A 19,784-nucleotide genomic window follows, 5' to 3' on the forward strand; every position below is an offset into this window, starting at 1 on the left:
CTGAGTGCTCTAAAATTTCATCTTCCATTCAGAATATGAGTTGGGTCATCCATTAAAATACACGCTTACAAGTGAGCTTGTGCTATTACTAATATAATTAGAAGTATGAATTTGGTTCATGGAAACAAAATATCTATATAATTGTTGATATTAATAAATGCAAATTGCCAATGGGTAGAACTTCTACCTTATTTCTTGAGTGTTTGCATGTAGGTATGTAAGCTGCACAGTCTCTAAACACTATTAGCAATAGGAAAAGTATACAGACATTCATAAATATGGTTATATTGAAAATGCCTACTACATGCCAAAACTCTCTCCTTCTCACAATGAAATAAACCTTGAATGTGGTGCAGTTTGTTTTCCAGGATCTTGTCTGCCCTTATTCACTGTGGAAACTGAAGTAGATTATTAGACAAAAAAGACCTATAAAACTACTTTGCAGTAAAAAAATACATGCACACATTTTTAATATCCTCAAGACAGTCCTGATAAGCATAATAGTTTCTCCTCAGCACAATTAATGAAGTGTGTCTTTTGGCAAGAACATTCAGGAAGGTCATTTGGCAAAAGAACATTTTCCCAAAGGTTCAAATACCTCATTTTCATTGTATAATTTTCTGTCCTAAATTTGATTAACTTCCTTGTGGACAAAAGGGAATTGTTTCTCATTTTCTGCCTAAAAAAAAATTGATTGTGGTATGACTACACAGAAAACATGAATAGAGCTAAATTCCACTATAGGTATTATGGCTTAACAGCACAGATCAGTTAAACAATGCTACATCAGATGGGTGATGAGAGGTTTGGGGACCAATGATTAAGCACCTTAACTTTTTCTGAGATAGTTATTACTACTCTCTTTCTCAAATGTCTCCTGGATCCTTTTATATCTTCAACCTCATCCACCTTCATGGTAACTTATACACCACTGTCAGTGTGATTATTTTCTGGCTTAAGATCTGGGAATGGCTCTCCAGTTTCTACTGAATAAAATTCAAAACTTGGCATGATAGACAAAACTTTAGACTATGTAAAGAGTGTGGCTACCTTTTTCGCTTCTTCTCCAGCATGTCTCCTCCACTTAATTTCCTCTGCCCCAGACCAGCTGAGTCAAAGCCAGCACCCAGACTCTCTTTGTGGTGTTTCCAATAAATCTCCTTCCTCCAATACCGTTAAGGCCTCAGGACCCTGATCCTTCAACCTCCAGACCTAGCCCGTTACCTGAGTCTTGACTACCATCTTCCTTGGGACCAGCAAAAAAGATCTCCTTATGAAACATCCCAGTTTTATTCATGAGAAGCCCAGGTCTCCTCATGTCAGTCTTGACCTATATTTTCTATTCCCTGTTCTGACTCAGTTTTGGCAATAGCACTCATTACCACCTGACACGCTACACACATTCACATTAGTTTGTCTGTCTCTCTCTACTATGAAGTAAATGACCATGTGGAGGGAAGTTCTATTTTGCTTAATGATGTATCCCCAGAAACTTGTATAGTACGTGGCACATTGCAAAAGATCAATAAATATCATTGAATCATGACATGCTGAGTGTTTCATAATTTGTACAGTCTTTGGGTGGGACTTTTTTTTTTTAATTGAATGAAATATATATATGTTGCTTTCTCTTTTAGAAAGTATCTTTCTATTCTCTCCCACCCATAACTCCCACTCCAGCCACCTTCCACTTTGCCTGGGGAGTTTTAATAGTGGTTAAAATATCAGCATTCATTTTATTTCAGTATAACTGACCACCTAATCATCTTTTCTTAAGCTTGGATTTAAAAAACCCTCAGAAATTTCCTGTGGAATTTCTGGCACATAATGTGTTTAAATAAACAACATGATTGGATGAACCAATGATTGAATGAACTAATTAAATGAACAATTAAATGGAACAACAGGTAAATTTACTATATGATCTGATTTGAAGACTGCTAGGGAGATCTTGTACTTCCCTCTATGACAACTGATAAGAAGTAATAACAAAAACTCTTCCACTGACTTGTGGCTAAAAAAAAAAAACTGAATATTTACTATTGTGGAATCAACATTTTAGACATTGTGAAACACAACAAGAACATTGTTAGTGTCCAAACAAGTTAATAAATCATATTCCATACTCTTTTAATTACTATTCCCTGAGAAACAAATAATGGTTATTAATTACTACTGTTTATACTATCCTATACAAAAGTAAAGATGATTTAGTGAAAGAACACTCATTCCTGGAGTGTCTGTGGGGAGTTGGTATGGGAAGAAATGAGGATGACCAGAAATACCCAGTTATTCATCAAGAGGCAGATGGTGTGACTTGTACAAGATTTCCAGGAGGCTTCCTAACTGCACGTTCTTCACACACTACCTCACTATCATTGTGTTCCTGTCATGGAACACAGCATGTGCTATTGGATTAGAGGGAAGCATTAGTTGAGGATTGATGAGTTGAGTTTTACTGTGAAATAACATAGAGAAAATGTCGTGTAAGAAAGCACAATATCCTGACAAAGCCAGTGGGTCTAAGTCAAGGCAAACAGTTGGATATAAAGAGCCTGGGGTGCATGGCATAAGGAAACAGAGAGAATGAGAATTGCAGGCAGGCTCGGTAAGCTGCGTGGCACAGAGCAAGTTTAAAAAACATCACACAGAGTGATAGCGAAGGCCTGAAATTTGAACGCCTAGGAGCATTTTAATCAGGTGTTTGTGTTAGAAAGAACATTTTCTGAGATGGGAAGTCAGGGAGGACTGGGAAGCAACTCATTGCTAGTCTATGACACAAACAATGATCAATCAATCTGATACTAACAGAATGTTTGAGAAGACGAAATTATAATGAATAATAGCATTTTGTGATGAAGTAAATATGAGGAATAAGGCAGGGAGTGTAGAAAGAGTCTAAGATTTTAGCACTTGGAAATGAATTAGATACTAAGGATTCACTCACCTAAAGAAAAGAGAGGAATACAAGCAGGTTGGGAAGAATATAATTAATTTGACTTTCAGCCACATGTAGCTTGAAACCTGGGACATTCACAGGAAGAGCTCAGTTAACATATATGCTGCGTGGGTTAAAGGAACAATTCTGAGTTGTATTAGGAACAACTGAGGCAAGTCAGACAATGCCTTATATTTTGTGTGATGTAAAGAAATATCATCTGTTGTAAATGAGAGAAAAGATCTGAGTAAACTAAAGAAGGTTTGAGAAATGTAATCTGATCGAATCAGGACACCAAGTTTTTACTAAGTAGAAACTTTCTACAAAAGTTTTTTTTAAAAAACTGATGAGTTTTTAAGACCATGTTAATACTGAATGGTAGGAATGTGTAGTGGCAGCAATCTAAATATAAAATTTATCTCTAGTTATTCTCAGTGCTTAAGTTGAAAGGCTTGAAATATAAGATCACAATATTGACTCGTGGTTAAGAATCTGTAAGGCAGTCACAGAAAAACAGAAGTTCCAAATGATTGAAAACGTATATGACAGATTGAAAACTTCAGATGACAGATACTAAACATAAAGGACAAATCAGAAGTTGGCCCTGGCACTGGTGAATTAGAAGGTATGACAATACGGGAAAGATTAGTACATTAGGGGTATCTTCAATAATTAAAAATCCAACATAGGAACAGAAGGACTAATCATCTTATATTTCAATAGGTGATGAGGTCCTGACATTGCAAAAAAAAAAAAAGTTTCCTTAAAAAATTATCCACCATATGAAATGCCAGGTGCATCAATACATATTACAAATTCAACAATACACAAGTTAGATAAACTCACACAACCTTTATACCTCTTTTTAATTATATTTAAATGTGTATATAAAACTAATAGATTTACCATATCTCCTATACTTAATTATTGTTCATTAGCAAAAAGAACATTTCAGTTTTGTTTTTTATTGAGAAACTCTTATAGTTCATTTCATATAGAGAGTCAAGAATAGTTATGGTGTCCCTGCTGGTATTCTGGTACTGAAATATAGTGAGTTCTATGAGGAATAAAAAAGGGAATTATAACATTTTTCTATTCAAAAATAATTTGTAATTTTTCAACCACAAATTTCAACCACAAGGGCCTCCCCGGTGGCGCAGCAGTTGAGCACTGGGCTTCGAAGCTGCCCGCAGCCTCTGCAGCACCGGTCAGATCCCCAGCCGATGGCGAGGGTCCCACATGGCACGCAGACCTCTCCTGCCGTGCCTGCTGCTCCCCTCAGCAGTGTACTTCAGCCTGCCTGTTCTGTTCCCTGCTCTGGCTCTGATGAATTCTCTCACCCTCCCGCACTTCTGACTGTACCCAGTGCTTGTATAAATAAATAAATAAATCTTTAAAAAATTTTTTTTCAACCACAAATATCAGCTTGTATAGATAACTTAGATTGCTGCAAAACAAGATTTTAGGAGTAAAATTACATTTATTTTTCAGTTTAAACTAAAACTATGTTGACTCTTGGAAATTTTATTGTTATATATTTTCTAGGAAAATAAAACTATCAGAATATAAGTCTGAAAAGAATATAAGACTGAAAACAATCCTAGAAAGGATAAAGAATATCACTCACTTACATTTTAAGCTACGGAGACCAAGCTGTGAAAAGAAATTCATTTATAACTGCCTCATGAGGGTTATACAGTTCATCTTGTAATTTCTTTCAAGTGGGTCTGGGCAGACCCAAATGCAAGTACAAGCTATTACTCATAATTTTTTTCAATTTTAAAACCTAATTTGATTTCTTCTTCTTGTAAATCTAGTATCTAGTGCTTTTCTGTGCTTTTAGTAGAAAAGAGGGTTTGAAATTTAAGTTCTTGGAAAACCACCTAAGTAGAATCACTCTCCTTCTAATGTCTGATACAATTGCTAGACAATTTATCAAAACATGTTCCCTCCTTTCTTTCTCAAAACCCAAGGTTTATTGTCTCATGTGAAATTAAATGTTAATATTAAAATTAATAATAATTAAATATTTAAAAAATGAACTATTAAAATTAAAAATAAACAACAAAGTTAAAATAATTTTGTTATTTTATTTCATTCGAAGTTGTGTGCACTCTTATGTGAAACACAAAATGGGGAACAGGCAAGTTTTAATTCCTAAGGAATTGTTCCATTTTACAATGTTTAGTCCAGAACATATTCATCTCTGAGAGCTTGAGGACTGACTGTAATGCGTTGAGAGAAAAACTTCAAGACGGTGAGGACTTTCAATTTGTGATATCAAGGGGACTAAAAATATTTTGTGAGATGAGAAATATTAGGATAAATACACCTTATGTATAACATATAATATACATATACATATGTTTCAGTACATGAAAATGTATCATGCGTAAAGTAGGCATTTATTTTTTAAAGAACTTGGATCAACATGTAATTACTCTATGAAAAAACTTATTACTTCACTACAGAAGAAGCAGTACAATATAAAGATTAATCGTATAGACACTTCACCATATTGATCAGGTTTTGTCTATAACTCAACTACCTATTTCTTAATTACATGTTTCAATTTTTTTTATTACTGAACAGTCAGTTTGTGAGCTCCTCCTCATCCCTGAGCCCACGCTCGAAACTTCTACCTTTTTTTTAACTGTGGCAATGGTCCCCTCTAGCCATTACTTTCTGGCCACCACTGATAGCCTTTCAGAGGAGTTGTAAGGGCAAAATAACACCAGCGATGATTCAGGGATATTGCTTGTTTTTTTCACTCTCATTGTCTCATGAGTATATTGTGGAGTCTTCAAGAGGCAACATGACATATGACATGGCAACAGAAACAGAAGCAAATATGATCTTCCAGATGTCCTCTTGAGATCAGATACTACAGATTTGTTTTTGAAAAGTTATTTTTCATAAAAACTTCATCTTAGTTAACATGTACAGGTTGAATATTGTTAATGTTACACTGTGCCATGCTTAATATAGTAAATAGTGATAAATATTACCCACATAAACAAAAGTTCTTTGCAGTCTTTAATAATTTTAAGGGCTCTTGAAAGAGTCCTAAGATCAAAGAGTTCCAGTAAAGGTGCTGTAGATTATATTTCACTATTTCCAGTTGGATTTCTCCTGGGGTCATAGGAGGGCACTATTGAGATATGAGAAGGAAAAAAGGAAAAGGAGCTGGTTCTTAATAATCTACATGTTCTTCTTGTTATAGCCTTTGGACCTCCAGCAAGTGCTCCCAGTAACAATAGTTCCTGGCCCCCAGTTTATTTCTTTTGGAGGGTCTCACAGTGTACTGCACAAGTCTGATTTCCAAGACTGAGGCCTTTCCTTGAGCTCCTGAGCTGCCAAAGCAGCCAGAAAGTATTCCCTCCACAAAAGATCTGTTAGACACAACTTTGCATCCCAACTCTGCATACAGCCCCAAAGCTTGGACCTGTCTTCCAAGCTTCTGCGCTGTGAATACCTGACCTGGAACAGCACATGCTTTCTGTGGTTCTACCTCTGAATTGCCTCATGTTCCTCCATGCTTTCTCAAGCCCCTGCAATGGTTATCCAATGTCCTAGTATACATTTTCGAGGGGAATATATTAAGATTTCTGTTTTCCTGACTGGATGAAGATGGGTACAATCAACAACAGGTATTATTGTATTGACATCTTTAAATAACTACCCATAATGAGACAATCTATCATCTCTATGGTGACAGAAATTTAATTATTTAAGAGATAATTAAGACTGTTCCGGACTTAGATCTAAAATGTGAAAGAATAATAATAGTTTGCACAATTGATATTATGTTTTCTAGGCATAACTGCATAACCCTGTGACCACATTTACATATATAAAGTTCTCTACATTTATCTAGTCATTTAAAGGCGCACTTTCCATAGCTGATAGAAATAGCTCTTAAAATTACTACCTAAATTGAGATTTCAAAGATACTGAATGACAAGTGATGGATTATGGTAAGATTTTTTTTTCTCTAATGTTTAGCTAATATTATGTTGGAAACAATTAAATTACTTTTCATAATCTCAGTGTGAAGGTACAAATCTTGCAATACAGGCAATTTTGAAGCCAATCATCTCTTATGAAAAACTTGATACTGATTTTCCCTTTGAAGTTTTTACCATACGTAAGTTTTTAAAGTACATAATTAAACTTACCTCCTGAAAGGAGAGCAGGCTTAGTCTTTACCATTGGACTAGAACGAGGAAACTTGTTGCTGAATGACATGAAAAGATGTGCTGTGAAATCATCAGGAAGTTCAGCTTCCAGGAATGTCTTCATAAATAGCTTGAAACCTTCAAAATCTATCGTCTGAAAAAGAAATTTGAAACCTGTATTTTAAAACCCAGGCAATGTTTCGTTTGTGCCAAGTTCAAAATCATCCAGAGTAGAAATGGCCTCACACATTTTTATGTGCAGGTCTATAAAAGGAAGGTAACTGTTGAAGAAGAAATAGATTGGCCACCTGTAGGGTAATGTTGTTGACTAGATAGGTATGTCTTACCTGTGTCAGTCCTGCAGGAAAAGCAGTTTTCCAATCAGACATGTCTATTTCCACAGTATCTGTATGACTTCAAATTTTTTTTCTCTTTGAAACTTAGATTTCTCTCTTGAAAACTGGGAATAATATTCCCAACCCCATGAAGAGATGGTAATTCAATCAGGTGATTGAGGTAAACTTGCCAATACAGAGTCATGAGGTCAGGTGCTCTACATGAAGGGAATTTCTCATCTTTCTCCTTTTTCTCTAGTGCTGAATGCTGAATATTGCTTTTGACTGTTTTGGTAAGAAGTTATTAGCATTCAAGTTTTCATTAAACACTAAGAACAATTAATATAAAATTCCAAAGTGAAACTGCAAAGCTTCCTATAAAGACTTCAAAGAAAGCTATTTCAAGATTTTTTCACAACCTTACCCACTGCAAGACTATAAAAGAGTAGACATTTATTTGAAGAGTTACTGCTGCATTGAGTGTCCATGTCAGCTTGGGGAGATGGAGATGAAAGCCTCTCTAGCCTCAATTTAATGAAAGGCTTTACCAGAACCACCCAGACAGCTTGTGTCTCCCAGCAGGCAGGATAGGACACCAGTATCTGACTACAGGCTTGGAAGTTAAGGACAGGGGTACAGGTGGTTTGGGGCAAAGACCCATGAATGGTACTGTATTTGGTTTGGCCAGCATCACTAGTGTGAAAACTCCTACAGAGAACAATGCCTAAATGTTTCCTACAAAATATATAGAGACTACATGGAAGAGAAGACTACTTAGGATCCTACCCAGTAAGCCTTTTGAGGAGCCGGGAGACCTACAGAGAAGAAACGGGAATAGAGCCATTCCAGCTAGTTTTAGAGAATGCAAGTATGATGGGTCTCACAGAAAGTCCAGGAAGGGTAAATTTTTCTTACTCAATTTAATTCAACTAAGATAAAACTAATAATAGGGCAAAATGTGATTTGATTAACTGAGATTTAATCTTAACTTTGCTTAAATTCCTGGAAGAAAGAATAAAATCAATTCTTTAACTGATATTTGGCATAGAAAAAGGCTATCTCTCCTATGTAATAATACTGGGGTAAGGTGGTAGAGAATGACAATTTTATTCTTGTTTTTTTTTTTTTTTTAAAGATTTATTTATTTATTTATACAAGCACTGGGTACAGTCAGAGTGCGGGAGGGTGAGAGAATTCACCAGAGCCGGATCAGGGAGCAGAACAGACAGACTGACAAAATACACTGCTGAGGGGAGCAGCGGGCAGCAGGAGGCGTCTGCGCGCCATGTGGGACCCTCGCCCGGTGGCCGGGGATCGAACCGGTGCTGCAGAGGCTGCTAGCAGCTTCGCAACCCAGTGCTCAACCACTGCGCCACCGGGGAGGCCCTCTTGTATTATTTTGAATAAACCTAAAATGGAATATAACTTAAAGGGATAACATCAGAAAATGTAAATGATGTGTTCTGGGATCCTGTGATAATTAAGTGCATGTACTGTGTATGCCTTTGTGCCTAATATGACCTCAAACAAATAAAAAATGAAACCAAAAACTTCAGACTTTTTTAATGACTCCAGATATTGGCTAACATTTAATCTGACATTTTTAGCTTAGTTTAGTCTTGATTTGTTTATTTTCTAAGAAAGGTGGATCCAAATTTGCATTACACCCTGATGTAGCAGAAACCAACCAATCAGACTCCATCAGCTTTCACTGAACAAACATTTGTTCTTGAATTCCACAAATACTGCCCAAAGACCCATCCTTGGGGAGCCTGGTTTGGGAGTCTTGTCTCCATTCTTCTACCAGGTGATTTCACATTAAACTGGTTTATTTTCTCAAAAGTTGGTAGCTTGGATTTTTGCTTCTGTGCCATAGGTTAGTGTGACACTTCCAAGTGCTTTTTCCAAAATACAAAAGTAATCCACGCTCAGTTGGATAAGAGAATAAGATAATGTTTAATATGATGCCCTGTGAGAACCAGGAGTTAAATTTATTGCAAAATTTGTGTAACATACATCTTCTTCATAATCCTTGTACTTGGGGCAAGTATATTCACAGTCACTCTTCTTTCTGTGCCCTAAGTCTTTTGTAGTCAGCAATGTGTTTGGCAGCATAATTGATTGATAGGAGTATTGTTTTAAAGTCAGACTCCCTGGATCAACTCTCAGATCCAATCAATACTTTCTATCTGTGTGATGATGAGCAATTTAATAAATTCTGTCCCTCAAATTGTCCACCTATAAATGAGAATACAATATCTACCTTTTGATTTATTAGGAACAATTCCAAATAGTATATGAAGAATGAGCCTCAAAACCATATTACCTTAAATGTTTATGCACAAGTAAATGTATATGTATTTAATAAGGCATTAGGTGGTCCATTTGCGGGGGTTTGGGTTTTTTGCTTTTAGAAAGTTGGTAACAGAAAAGAACAAAGAATTGAAACTTAAACTCTGGATCTCCATTTGGCATATGATTATATTAAAAAAAAATAGAGAAAAGTATTTAACTTAATAACACAGAAAAACAATAACCAACCAACTAAATAGAACAAAAACAAGGACTTTAGAATAAAATTATTTTAGTTCTTATTCCAGTACCTATACTTGCCACTTGAGTGATTTAGGACAAGAAATTTATCTGCTTCTTTAAAGAGAAAGTCTGCCCAATGTCAAGTTAGCGCTCTTTATAGAGCCTTATAAAACCCAGAGAACCTCCTTGAAACTGGTATCTGTGGTTTAATGATGGAAACCAGAAAAAGAACAAATCAAAAGGAAAAAATGAGCATAAATATATAGCATCCCACTTAACCAGGAATATGTTCTTCTACCATCTTTCTTTTTCAATACTCAGGAAAACATTCTGAAATTCCTCAAATATTTTACTCAGCAAGCAAAAAAAAAAAAAAAAATCTAGCTTTATCCTTGTCAGCTCAAGCTGTCCAGAATAAGATCAGCCTTTAGGGTAGCTGCTAAGTAATAATAAATGTGTGTAAGAAACTTAACATACCCTTGGGCAGATGACATTTAAAATAAATAAAAGAAAATATTGGTTTGAGGTTAGGTTTTTTTTAATCCTAATTTGCCTTTTTCTTATTCGTCCAGAAAACTGGAAAATACACTACATCTTCCTAAATCAAACCTGTAGCTTTTGTATCTTGATATTTTGCCACAATTGTTCTATATCAGGCAACACTGGCAAATTACTGTTTTCAGAGAGTAGGCATTTAAAAACAAATTACAAAATTAAAAACAAATTACTTTACAAAAATAAAAAACTCTACAGCATAATATGGGAAAATTTTTCCTTCGTTCTTAAAGGATTTTAACAAGATGATGTCATCCTGTTTATTACTAAAGTAATAAATGATGAAGTAAATGTCCTCTAACTTCTTTGTGGTATTTTGGGAACAAACTACTTTTCTCTTATATTCTGTGTCATTACATGTAGCTTAAAATGCTGTAAAACACAAACTTCTTTAAAGCCCAAAATAGCAGTTCAGTGTTTCTAATTGGTGAAGGACTTAACCTTTAATGTCTTTCCTAGTTAGCCTAGCTCCTTTTTTTTCTTATTAAAGATTTTCTAATCTCTTCTACAATTCTACATTGTGCAAATTAGCAAACATTTCTCATTAATGGGCAATGTCATTAATCTATATATATTTTACAGAACACTTCCAAATTTAAGTGTCAGATTTTCTATTGCTCATGTTAGAATATTAAAATTGATTTTTGTGTTTTTTATTTTTTTAATTTTTATTTTTTAATTAAATTTATTTATTGATCTAATTATTTTATATATTTTACATCATTTTTCATTTTTGTACATCATATGCATTTTCATCTTGGTTATAGGCCCTGTTAAAATCCCACCACCCATTCACCCATGAGCTATTTTGAGTATTGTGTCCTTTAAAAAGGATGAGGCCATTTATATACCTGTATTCATGGAATGGAAACAAGGGGGGGAAAAGTAGATGGGACTTAATTGAATGAGTGTCCAAAAATCAGATTGGCTATAAAGGCAGATATACCCACAAAACAATGTTTAAAAATTTTTAAATTACCCTTTCAATTATTTTTCCCCTTAAGGAACAGTCGTAGACTATTTAGGGAGATAACAGGGAGAATCTGCAAAGAATACAGACTGAGGGAGTTGCTCAGATATTTTTGCCAAATTGGCACAAATTCAGAACACATTTCTCTATGCCTTACATTATTATATCTGACCATCTGGAGTCTTTGTTTTTAAATGCCTGTTAATGCTAAAGAAATAACACTATTCATCCAAGCAGATTCAAAGTGAATGAAAATAAATATCGTCATTCTATCATCATTTTGGCAGTTTCAGCATGAGATTTTCTTACATTCAGCAAGTGTTCATTGTACACCCACTTTGCACTGGATTTCTTTTCTAGGTGTTGGGGTAAAGATTTTACTGGAATATGCAAAATTCCTTCCATCATGGGATTTCTCTTCTAATGAAGGGAATAATAAAATAATGAAGTAAATAGTCTAAAGGTACAATATATGATGGTAATAAGTACCATGGAAAAATTAAAGAAAGAAAAGGTTTATATATTTTAGAGGAGACACGCTTTTAAATCTGATGATCAGAAAACAAGAAACTGTTTTTGTAATAAAGATTTAAAGAAAATTAGGGAAAGCATGCTACTGGTATTTAAAGAAACAATATTCCAGATTGAGAAAGCATGTAGTGCAAATGCCCTGAGGTATAAGAATTACCCTGTTTTAGAGGAATTTCTATAGAAGCTCATGAGAAGCAGGAGACTGAGCAGGAGTGACGGAGGACTAGAGTAATAGAAGATAAGATCAGATATGATCGATGATGATATGTAGACTGGGGCAAATTAGCTAGGTATTAGAACATCAATAAAGTGTTACACCTTTAACAGTGATTGGAAGATTTGCAGGAGAAAAATCACATGATCAGACTTATACAAGAAAATCACAGAATCATATGACCATATTAACACTCTTTTACATCAGACAAAGCAGTTCATTTTTGATTTTCACATTTTCTAGCAAAATTTTATGCTCAGCTAGCTAATAAATGACATTTAAAAAAACAGAAGTGAATCAGTGGACTACTATAGATTCAGTAACTAGCTATAGATTAAGTAACTAGTTAATGAACAAAGAAATTAATTTACTTATCAGTAAGTGTTGACTGAGTGCCTGCCATGTATAAAATACCTATGTTAACCATTGGACAAAAACTCTGATCAAATGAAGTAATCACTACCTTCAATTGGCTAGGTTTTCTTTCACCATTTCCATTTTCATTTTGCTTTCTAATATTATGTTAAGTTCAAAGTTGATGTAAAAGTCATTAAGCCAAATTATATAAATTGATATATAGCACAGCTCACGTTCTGAGAATTCAAATACACATTTTTCATATTAAAATATCTTCAAAAATTTGTATTTTTAAATCTTATTTCTTTTTCTTATCTTGTACTATAATTAATTGCCCATAAGTTTAAATTTCAGAGAGCTACTTAATTGTCCCTGAAATTGCCATGTAGAAACTTCCTCTAATTAGAAAAAGTGAAAATATGAAAATCTGGTATTTTTAAAAATTACTTTTGACAGATGAAAAATGTCTTACTACCTTAGAGACACAAAGTCTATTAATTCTAGGTTTACCTGAGACTAACATTTATTGAGACTCGGTAGAGAGAAAATTAGAAACATATTTTAATAAAAATGATAAATGACAAGAATAACAAATAATGCAAGTTATTTTAATATTTACTAAATGCAAATAATGCTTTGGGAAAACTTTCAACAGAACATTTATCATGATTTTCAGTATGTTTGGTAATCAAAGGTCTGTATCTAACTTTTTATGCATCAATTGGAATCTATTTTAATCTAGAATGACATGGTCTTTATTATTAACTATCATCACTAGGACAGGTGGAACTATTACTGAAACACACACATAAATACTCTAGAGTTATTTTAAAATAAAAGCAAATAAAGATGCCTTAAACAACAATGCTTATGCAGTTTTCATTAGTAATGTCAGCTTTTAATTATTGCTTACTGGTATGATCGGATTTAAAAAAAATTCAAAGGCAATTAATTCTTTTCATGCCAATCTGTGTGCAGGCAGATTTACAAATATGTTTTACCCCTACTAAACTATAAAATACAGTGCCACATGGGATCACATGTTCTTTTACACAGTGTCTTTACATTGTAGATCCTAATTACATATCAGCAGAAATAATAGTTTTTCATGTAATAAATCTAAAATGAGATTATTTTGAAGTATAATAACATATGGCTATATAGTGAATATTGTAGCGAATTAACACCAAACAGTATCAATAAAACTAATGATAACAAACTTACCAAGAGTTTCAAATGTATAGTACCAGTAAGTTCTGTGCTTTTAAGACCCATATTTCCCATGGTTAATACTAGGAGAAACATCAAGTAGAGAAGATGTAGGAAACCAGGCAATACTTAAATGACATGTAAGAATGAGGACCTGAGATTTTACAAATGGGTCAGGAAATAATTTAGTTATTTTCAGGGCTTAAGGTTTCCCTAAGATAAAGCATTTTGTAAAATAAATGTATTAGATTGACTCTCTTTAATAGTAAAGATGACCTTGACCTTTTTATGTTTCTCCCACTGAACCAGACACACTATCTCATGTATATTATACGTGAAATAAATGCACTTGGAATCCAATTCAATAGTTTCTTTTTGTTCTAAATGCTTTTCTCTCTTTCTAGATTCTCATCTCTCTTTGGTTAGTGTTTTATTCCAAACACTATAGAGCCTCTAATCTCTCCTTTTAATCTTTATAGTCAGTGATATGTTTTATTATCCATTAAAGGAAAAATGAAATTAGAAATTATTTTCAAATGTTTGTTACATATTATGGGAATATTATTTGAATGCTACTATGTTCTAGAAACTACTCTATGTATGCTAGATGTATGCTATACTTTAATCCTCACAATAACCCAATAAGCAGCTGATATTAACATTTTTACTGGTTTTTCTAGACAAGGAAACTGAGGCTCAGAAAAGTTAACTGCCCTAGGTTAATAGGTCCCAATTAGTTCTGAACATATAAATGTTTCTAACTTCAAAGTCTTATATATTATGGTTCATTATATACTTTTACAGACATATTTTCCCAACATTCACAGAGGGTCCAAGACGCTTTGCTACCAGTTTATCAATATAAAATATATTGACTCCTCTGCCCATAACCCTACCATTTCAGAAAAAAGGCTGTATTTTAAAAACAGTGTAACTATCTGCTTACTTAGTTTCCAATCTTGAAAATTCTGAATTGATTGCAAAATTTTATAACCTCTGACATTGCAAGTGTTGCCCTTTTTTCTTTTTACCATATATAAGAAATGTTTTCCAAATCTTCCCCTGGCTTTCAATATAATCCCCTGGCAGTCCTAGTTTTCATCACTTAATTGGACTGTTTGAATAACTCATACCTTATCTTGTCTTCTACTCAAGTTTGCTTTCTGCATTACCTTTGGGATTATTTTTTAAATTGGGAAATTTAATTTATTGTTCTTAAAAACATCATTCATAGCTTCCTCTACCTATTTATTTTTTTTAATTTTTTCCTTTACTTATTTAAAAAACCTAAAATCCCAAGAAGTTTAAGTCTTTCCATTCAAATTCCAAGATTTATTTCCCCTAGTTCCTTGTGTATTCTATTCAAAAGCAAAATTATTCCTGATAATAAAAACACATAAGCAAGAACAATAGACAAGCTTTAAAAACAATCTTTAGGTTCATCAAACACCTAAATTGCTTGATCTACTTATCCTTGGAGAAGTATAAAAAGATCACCTAATGTTCACAGCATCACTTTTTCTTCTAACCTGATTGTTAACTTCTATAGAAATTATTTAATAGATGCCATTAAATAAATGAAAGAATGATCTACATAGAGTGCTTAAATACACTATTTCAAAATTGGTCATTATTATTATTAAACTTAGGGAGATTTACATGATTATTTTCCAATATTTCCAATTTTTTTGCATCTTATTCAAAAAACATTTCCAAAGGTTTTAACATGCCTATGTAGAGAAAGCAGGTAGAAACAATGAGTATAATTGCATTTTAACTATTTTTAATTTTCTGTATGCTTATTACAGAAAGTTAGGAAAGAAACAGATCAACTGCAACAGACAATACTTAGCCACATGAAGCAGTCAAGTCATTAACCTAAACTCCCAATTTAGTATAAGGTGTTAGCAGATGGTCCATTCTCCAATTCTAAATGTTTTGATAGATATAAGATATTATATTTTTTATAAATTTTTAGAGTTGATCCTCAGTGCATTTACTAGAAATTTGTAAAAAAAAAAAACTACTCTAATTGATTTAATTATGATATAATTAATCTCATAAGTATCTATGGATTCCAACAGCTGCCCAATGGATCCCATTCTACATTAGAGAGTATCAAGCCATAAAAACTGAGGAGACCTATTGAAAGGAAATTTACTATATGGTCCAACAATAATACATAGTCAATATAAAGTTAATAATACAAAATTGTGGCAGGCATCTTACTCAATTTGGTGGTATGCTTGCAAAACTGTGTTCTGTTTGTAGATTTCATAAGAAGAGGAAGATGATAGAAATCAAGTTGATAGTAATAGGGAAGAGCAGCAAAAATACTGGTTAACATATTACTTCCACTCCTTGCTAACTAATTCTCCTGGCATATGTGCAGTTGTCAGATGTAGAGTCACAACAACAGACACAATCTCTCTACTACCAGGACAGCTTTCTGGATTGGGGCCAGGCTTGGCAGGGGAGGCAAACCACATGCCATGTCCTCCACTCATACCATATGATAAGCGGAAATTATTTTAGAGTTGAAAAAGACATTAGAGTACTATTTCCTCATTTTGAAGAAATTGAGGCTCTAAGAAAATCAGTTACAAGATTAGTTGGGGCCTTCTCTCAGGGTGTCTCACTTTCACCTTTCATACACACTCCAGAACTTTTGTATGAAATCATGTTGGTTTCTGTAGTGTGATAGTCACTGCTTCTAAACATCAGTGGAACACCTATGTGTCAGACACAGAGCGAACTATTTTATACTCTTTTAGCACTCAATTGGGTCAATATTCTCTTTATTTAATAGAGGAATAAAATAAGACTAGGAGAAAAGCAGTAACTTGTCCAAGAATAGCTAATATGTGGCAGATGTGGGATTTGAACTCAGTTCAGTTGGACTCCTAAGGCCATGTTTTCTCTATTATACTTTCCAGATGCTTTGTTTAATGGGGAAAGTTGAATTTGGTACAAGGAGGACAATTATAGCTTACAATAAAAGGGTGTTTATATCATTGCTAATAATTATATCAGTGTCAATATCCTTGTTAAAGTCACTTAAAATATTACCTTAGGCAGCAGCACTACAAAATGTAGGTTCTGAATTCCCAGTTTTCTTATTAAGGGACTGAAGCAACTCACTTTTCTAAATGTAAAGGGTATATACATTAACAGAAAGCACTGAACAGTATACCAAGTGCAAAGATAAGAGATACCCAGGGAGCTGTGAAAATGTAACTTAGCCAAGGATCAAGGCTCATGCACTGACAGGAAATGTGAAGAGACAATCCTACATTCACTGAACACTGATAGACAAAGAACACATGTAGAGCAATAAATATGCCTTCTTTGATTACCCTCAGCTTTCTTACCTTAATTTGTTCTTTTTATTCTGCAACTGACATGCCTGCTTACTACACAAGTATATAGGGAACAAAGACAAGAAAAGAAGAAATTCATTCTGCTAAACTCTGTTGACCCCCCAAAAGTCAGGACTAACTTTGACACCAGTGTTCAGTCAACCTCTGGTGGAGAAGCAGGTTGTGTAGAAAGGTATGTTTGTTAACCATTTTAATAGCTAAAACCTGTCAATGGAGACATTAAAAGCAACCATGTTTCTGAGTTATTGCCTCCGAATACCATAAAAATGCATGTAGTTTACCTTGGGGGAGCTAGTAGGTGTCCCTGACTAGGTATGAGATCAGGGAAAGATCATTCTCTGAAATTGAGGCTGCCAAAAGTCATCACACTCAGTTGTTTCAGTTTTTCTCTTATTAGAAGACTGTAATACATATGATCTGTATTCAAATCAGTCAATATCATTCTAATGTAACCAATAGTACTGTGATATGTGGGGCATAAAATTACAGAGCTTATGGTCAATGAAACTACTAGGAAACTTGAGAATAAGAAGCTGCTAGTACGTACCCAGTACTGTCCAAGGGAGACAATATAATGGCTTTGACTCATGCATTTTAGTAAGAAATAATGTGATAAAAATATTCTTTTAAATAATTAAAAAATGCATTGTATTTCAATATGTCCAATTGAATTATGAGACTAAAACTTAGCTTATAAAATGAAATTTACTTAGGAGAGAGTGGCTAAAGTAAGGAATCAGTTACTCTTTTTTGCAGGAAGTTAAAAATCAACATATTTTTACAGTATTATAGACCAAAAAGGGAAAAAAAAAGTAATCACTAATTGCACTTAAATGCAATCTTACACATCCTATTGTAAGTTAATAAGCTGAGACTTTAATTAAATAAACACAATCAGGGTGTGGAGATGTTATATTCAAATTAGCAAATTAAACTCAAGCATTTACAAAACTAAAGCCCACCCTCTTGATTCTTTCAGATTCCATTAAGGTACTAGTTTCTTCATTTAAGAATCTGATTAAACAAACTTTGAATTAATTATAAATTTATGAGCATTATAGATAATCATGCATATTATATGAATCTTATTGGTACAAACTATAGCTCTGTGATAGATATAAGAAGTCTAATGATTGGTCAGAATCAAGAAAAGACAGATTTTAATAGAAAAGAAAATATCTTACTTGGTTAAGAATGTCTTGTTTCTGTGCATGCAAGAAAAGAAAGAATACATGTGTTAATATAATTTATACTCATTATCTTGTATCTCTGACAATTTAATTAAAAGGTCAAATTTACTGATTGATTTTTAAAACATACCCTAAATCCATGGTCTCAAAATGTGGTTCTGAAATATCAGTATCAACTGCGAAACTGATAGAAATACAATTTTTGAGCACCGACCCAAAAACACTGAATCAGAAAACAAGGGGTGGTGGAGAACAGGCAGCAATCTAAGTTTTATTAAGACCTGCAGGATATATTCCGATGCAAGCTAAAATTTAAGCAACAGTGAATGTTTCAAAATTTGGTACAATAAGCAAACATGTCTAATTGATGAGAGAGAACTATAACACAAAAAACATAATTACAATTTTTAGAGAAAATCATGAAATATGAGTCCACATAAAGTTAGATTATGAATACATATTCCCCACTCCTAATGTCTTCCATTAAAATGAAACATTTCTCTCTCCATTATCTTTAAACACAAATACCTTTTCATATATATGCTACTACTTAATTTCTCCCAACCTCATTAGCTGGTACAAGTTATTGGTACAAGTTAAAATCAAATGTGAAATCCAGGACAAACAAATGAAAAATCCAAACCAACCAGCAAATATGTGCATGCAATGTCAAACTGTTTCTTTCTCATATTATCAAATTCCTCTATTCTCATGAGCTCATTTGTGTCTGAGGTGTCCTTACAGTGTTTTACTGTCAACTACTACAAACTAGTTACTCTTCATATTATTCACATAATAACGCTAGGCATGACTCATGTATACTGCACTACAGCATAGTAGCACAATGTCATCCAATATAAATGAAACACCTTCCTTTCATTATTCTCATGTCCCAAGGCTTTCCCTCTTAGTCTGACTTTGTCAATGAAGTGAAAAAAGGACATCAGGGATTCTAAGAAACTAGACTTTCAAAGTGATAATTGTCATGATCCTAGTTTGTTAATCTTGGAAAAGTCATTGTACTTTCCTTAAAAGTCACTTTCTTTTTTTAAAAAAACTTGATGTTGGGCCTCCCTGGTGGCCTAGGGGTTAAGTCTCACCACCATCACTACTGCAGCCTAAGTTCTTTACCTGGCCAGCAAGCAAACTCACATATGGCACAGCAGACCTCTCCTGTCTTATACACTGCTCCCTCAGCAGTGCATTTCAGTAGATCTATCTGTTCTGCTTCCCATTCTTTCTGGTGAATCCTCTCACCCCCCACACCTCTGGCCTACACTCCAGTTCTTGTATGCATAAATAAATACAAATAAATCTTGAATTAAATAAAAAATAAAAACCCAATGTTCTTGTTCTTTGGTGAATCCAAGATTTTTTAAATTTTTTTTTTTC

The 19,784-nt window shown here is 33.8% G+C and overlaps 1 protein-coding gene across 5 annotated transcripts in view; it reads right to left on the reverse strand.

Moving 5' to 3' along the window:
* DGKB (diacylglycerol kinase beta) overlaps positions 1 to 19,784 on the reverse strand; it is a gene marked incomplete at both ends in the record, with an annotated part of 589,868 nt that overhangs the window by 489,832 nt on the left and 80,252 nt on the right. For 3 of the 5 annotated variants that reach the window (XM_084230109.1, XM_084230107.1, XM_084230111.1), the window contains 2 exons: positions 7,117 to 7,270; positions 18,387 to 18,407. In XM_084230109.1, the coding sequence (XP_084086235.1) occupies positions 7,117 to 7,270; positions 18,387 to 18,407 (175 nt within the window). The remainder of the gene's footprint in view (positions 1 to 7,116; positions 7,271 to 18,386; positions 18,408 to 19,784) is intronic. The other 2 variants (XM_084230110.1, XM_084230108.1) reach the window with 1 other exon arrangement.

The sequence above is a fragment of the Talpa europaea genome (assembly GCF_964194135.1).
Source record: "Talpa europaea genome assembly, chromosome: 3".
Classification (NCBI taxonomy): domain Eukaryota; kingdom Metazoa; phylum Chordata; class Mammalia; order Eulipotyphla; family Talpidae; genus Talpa; species Talpa europaea.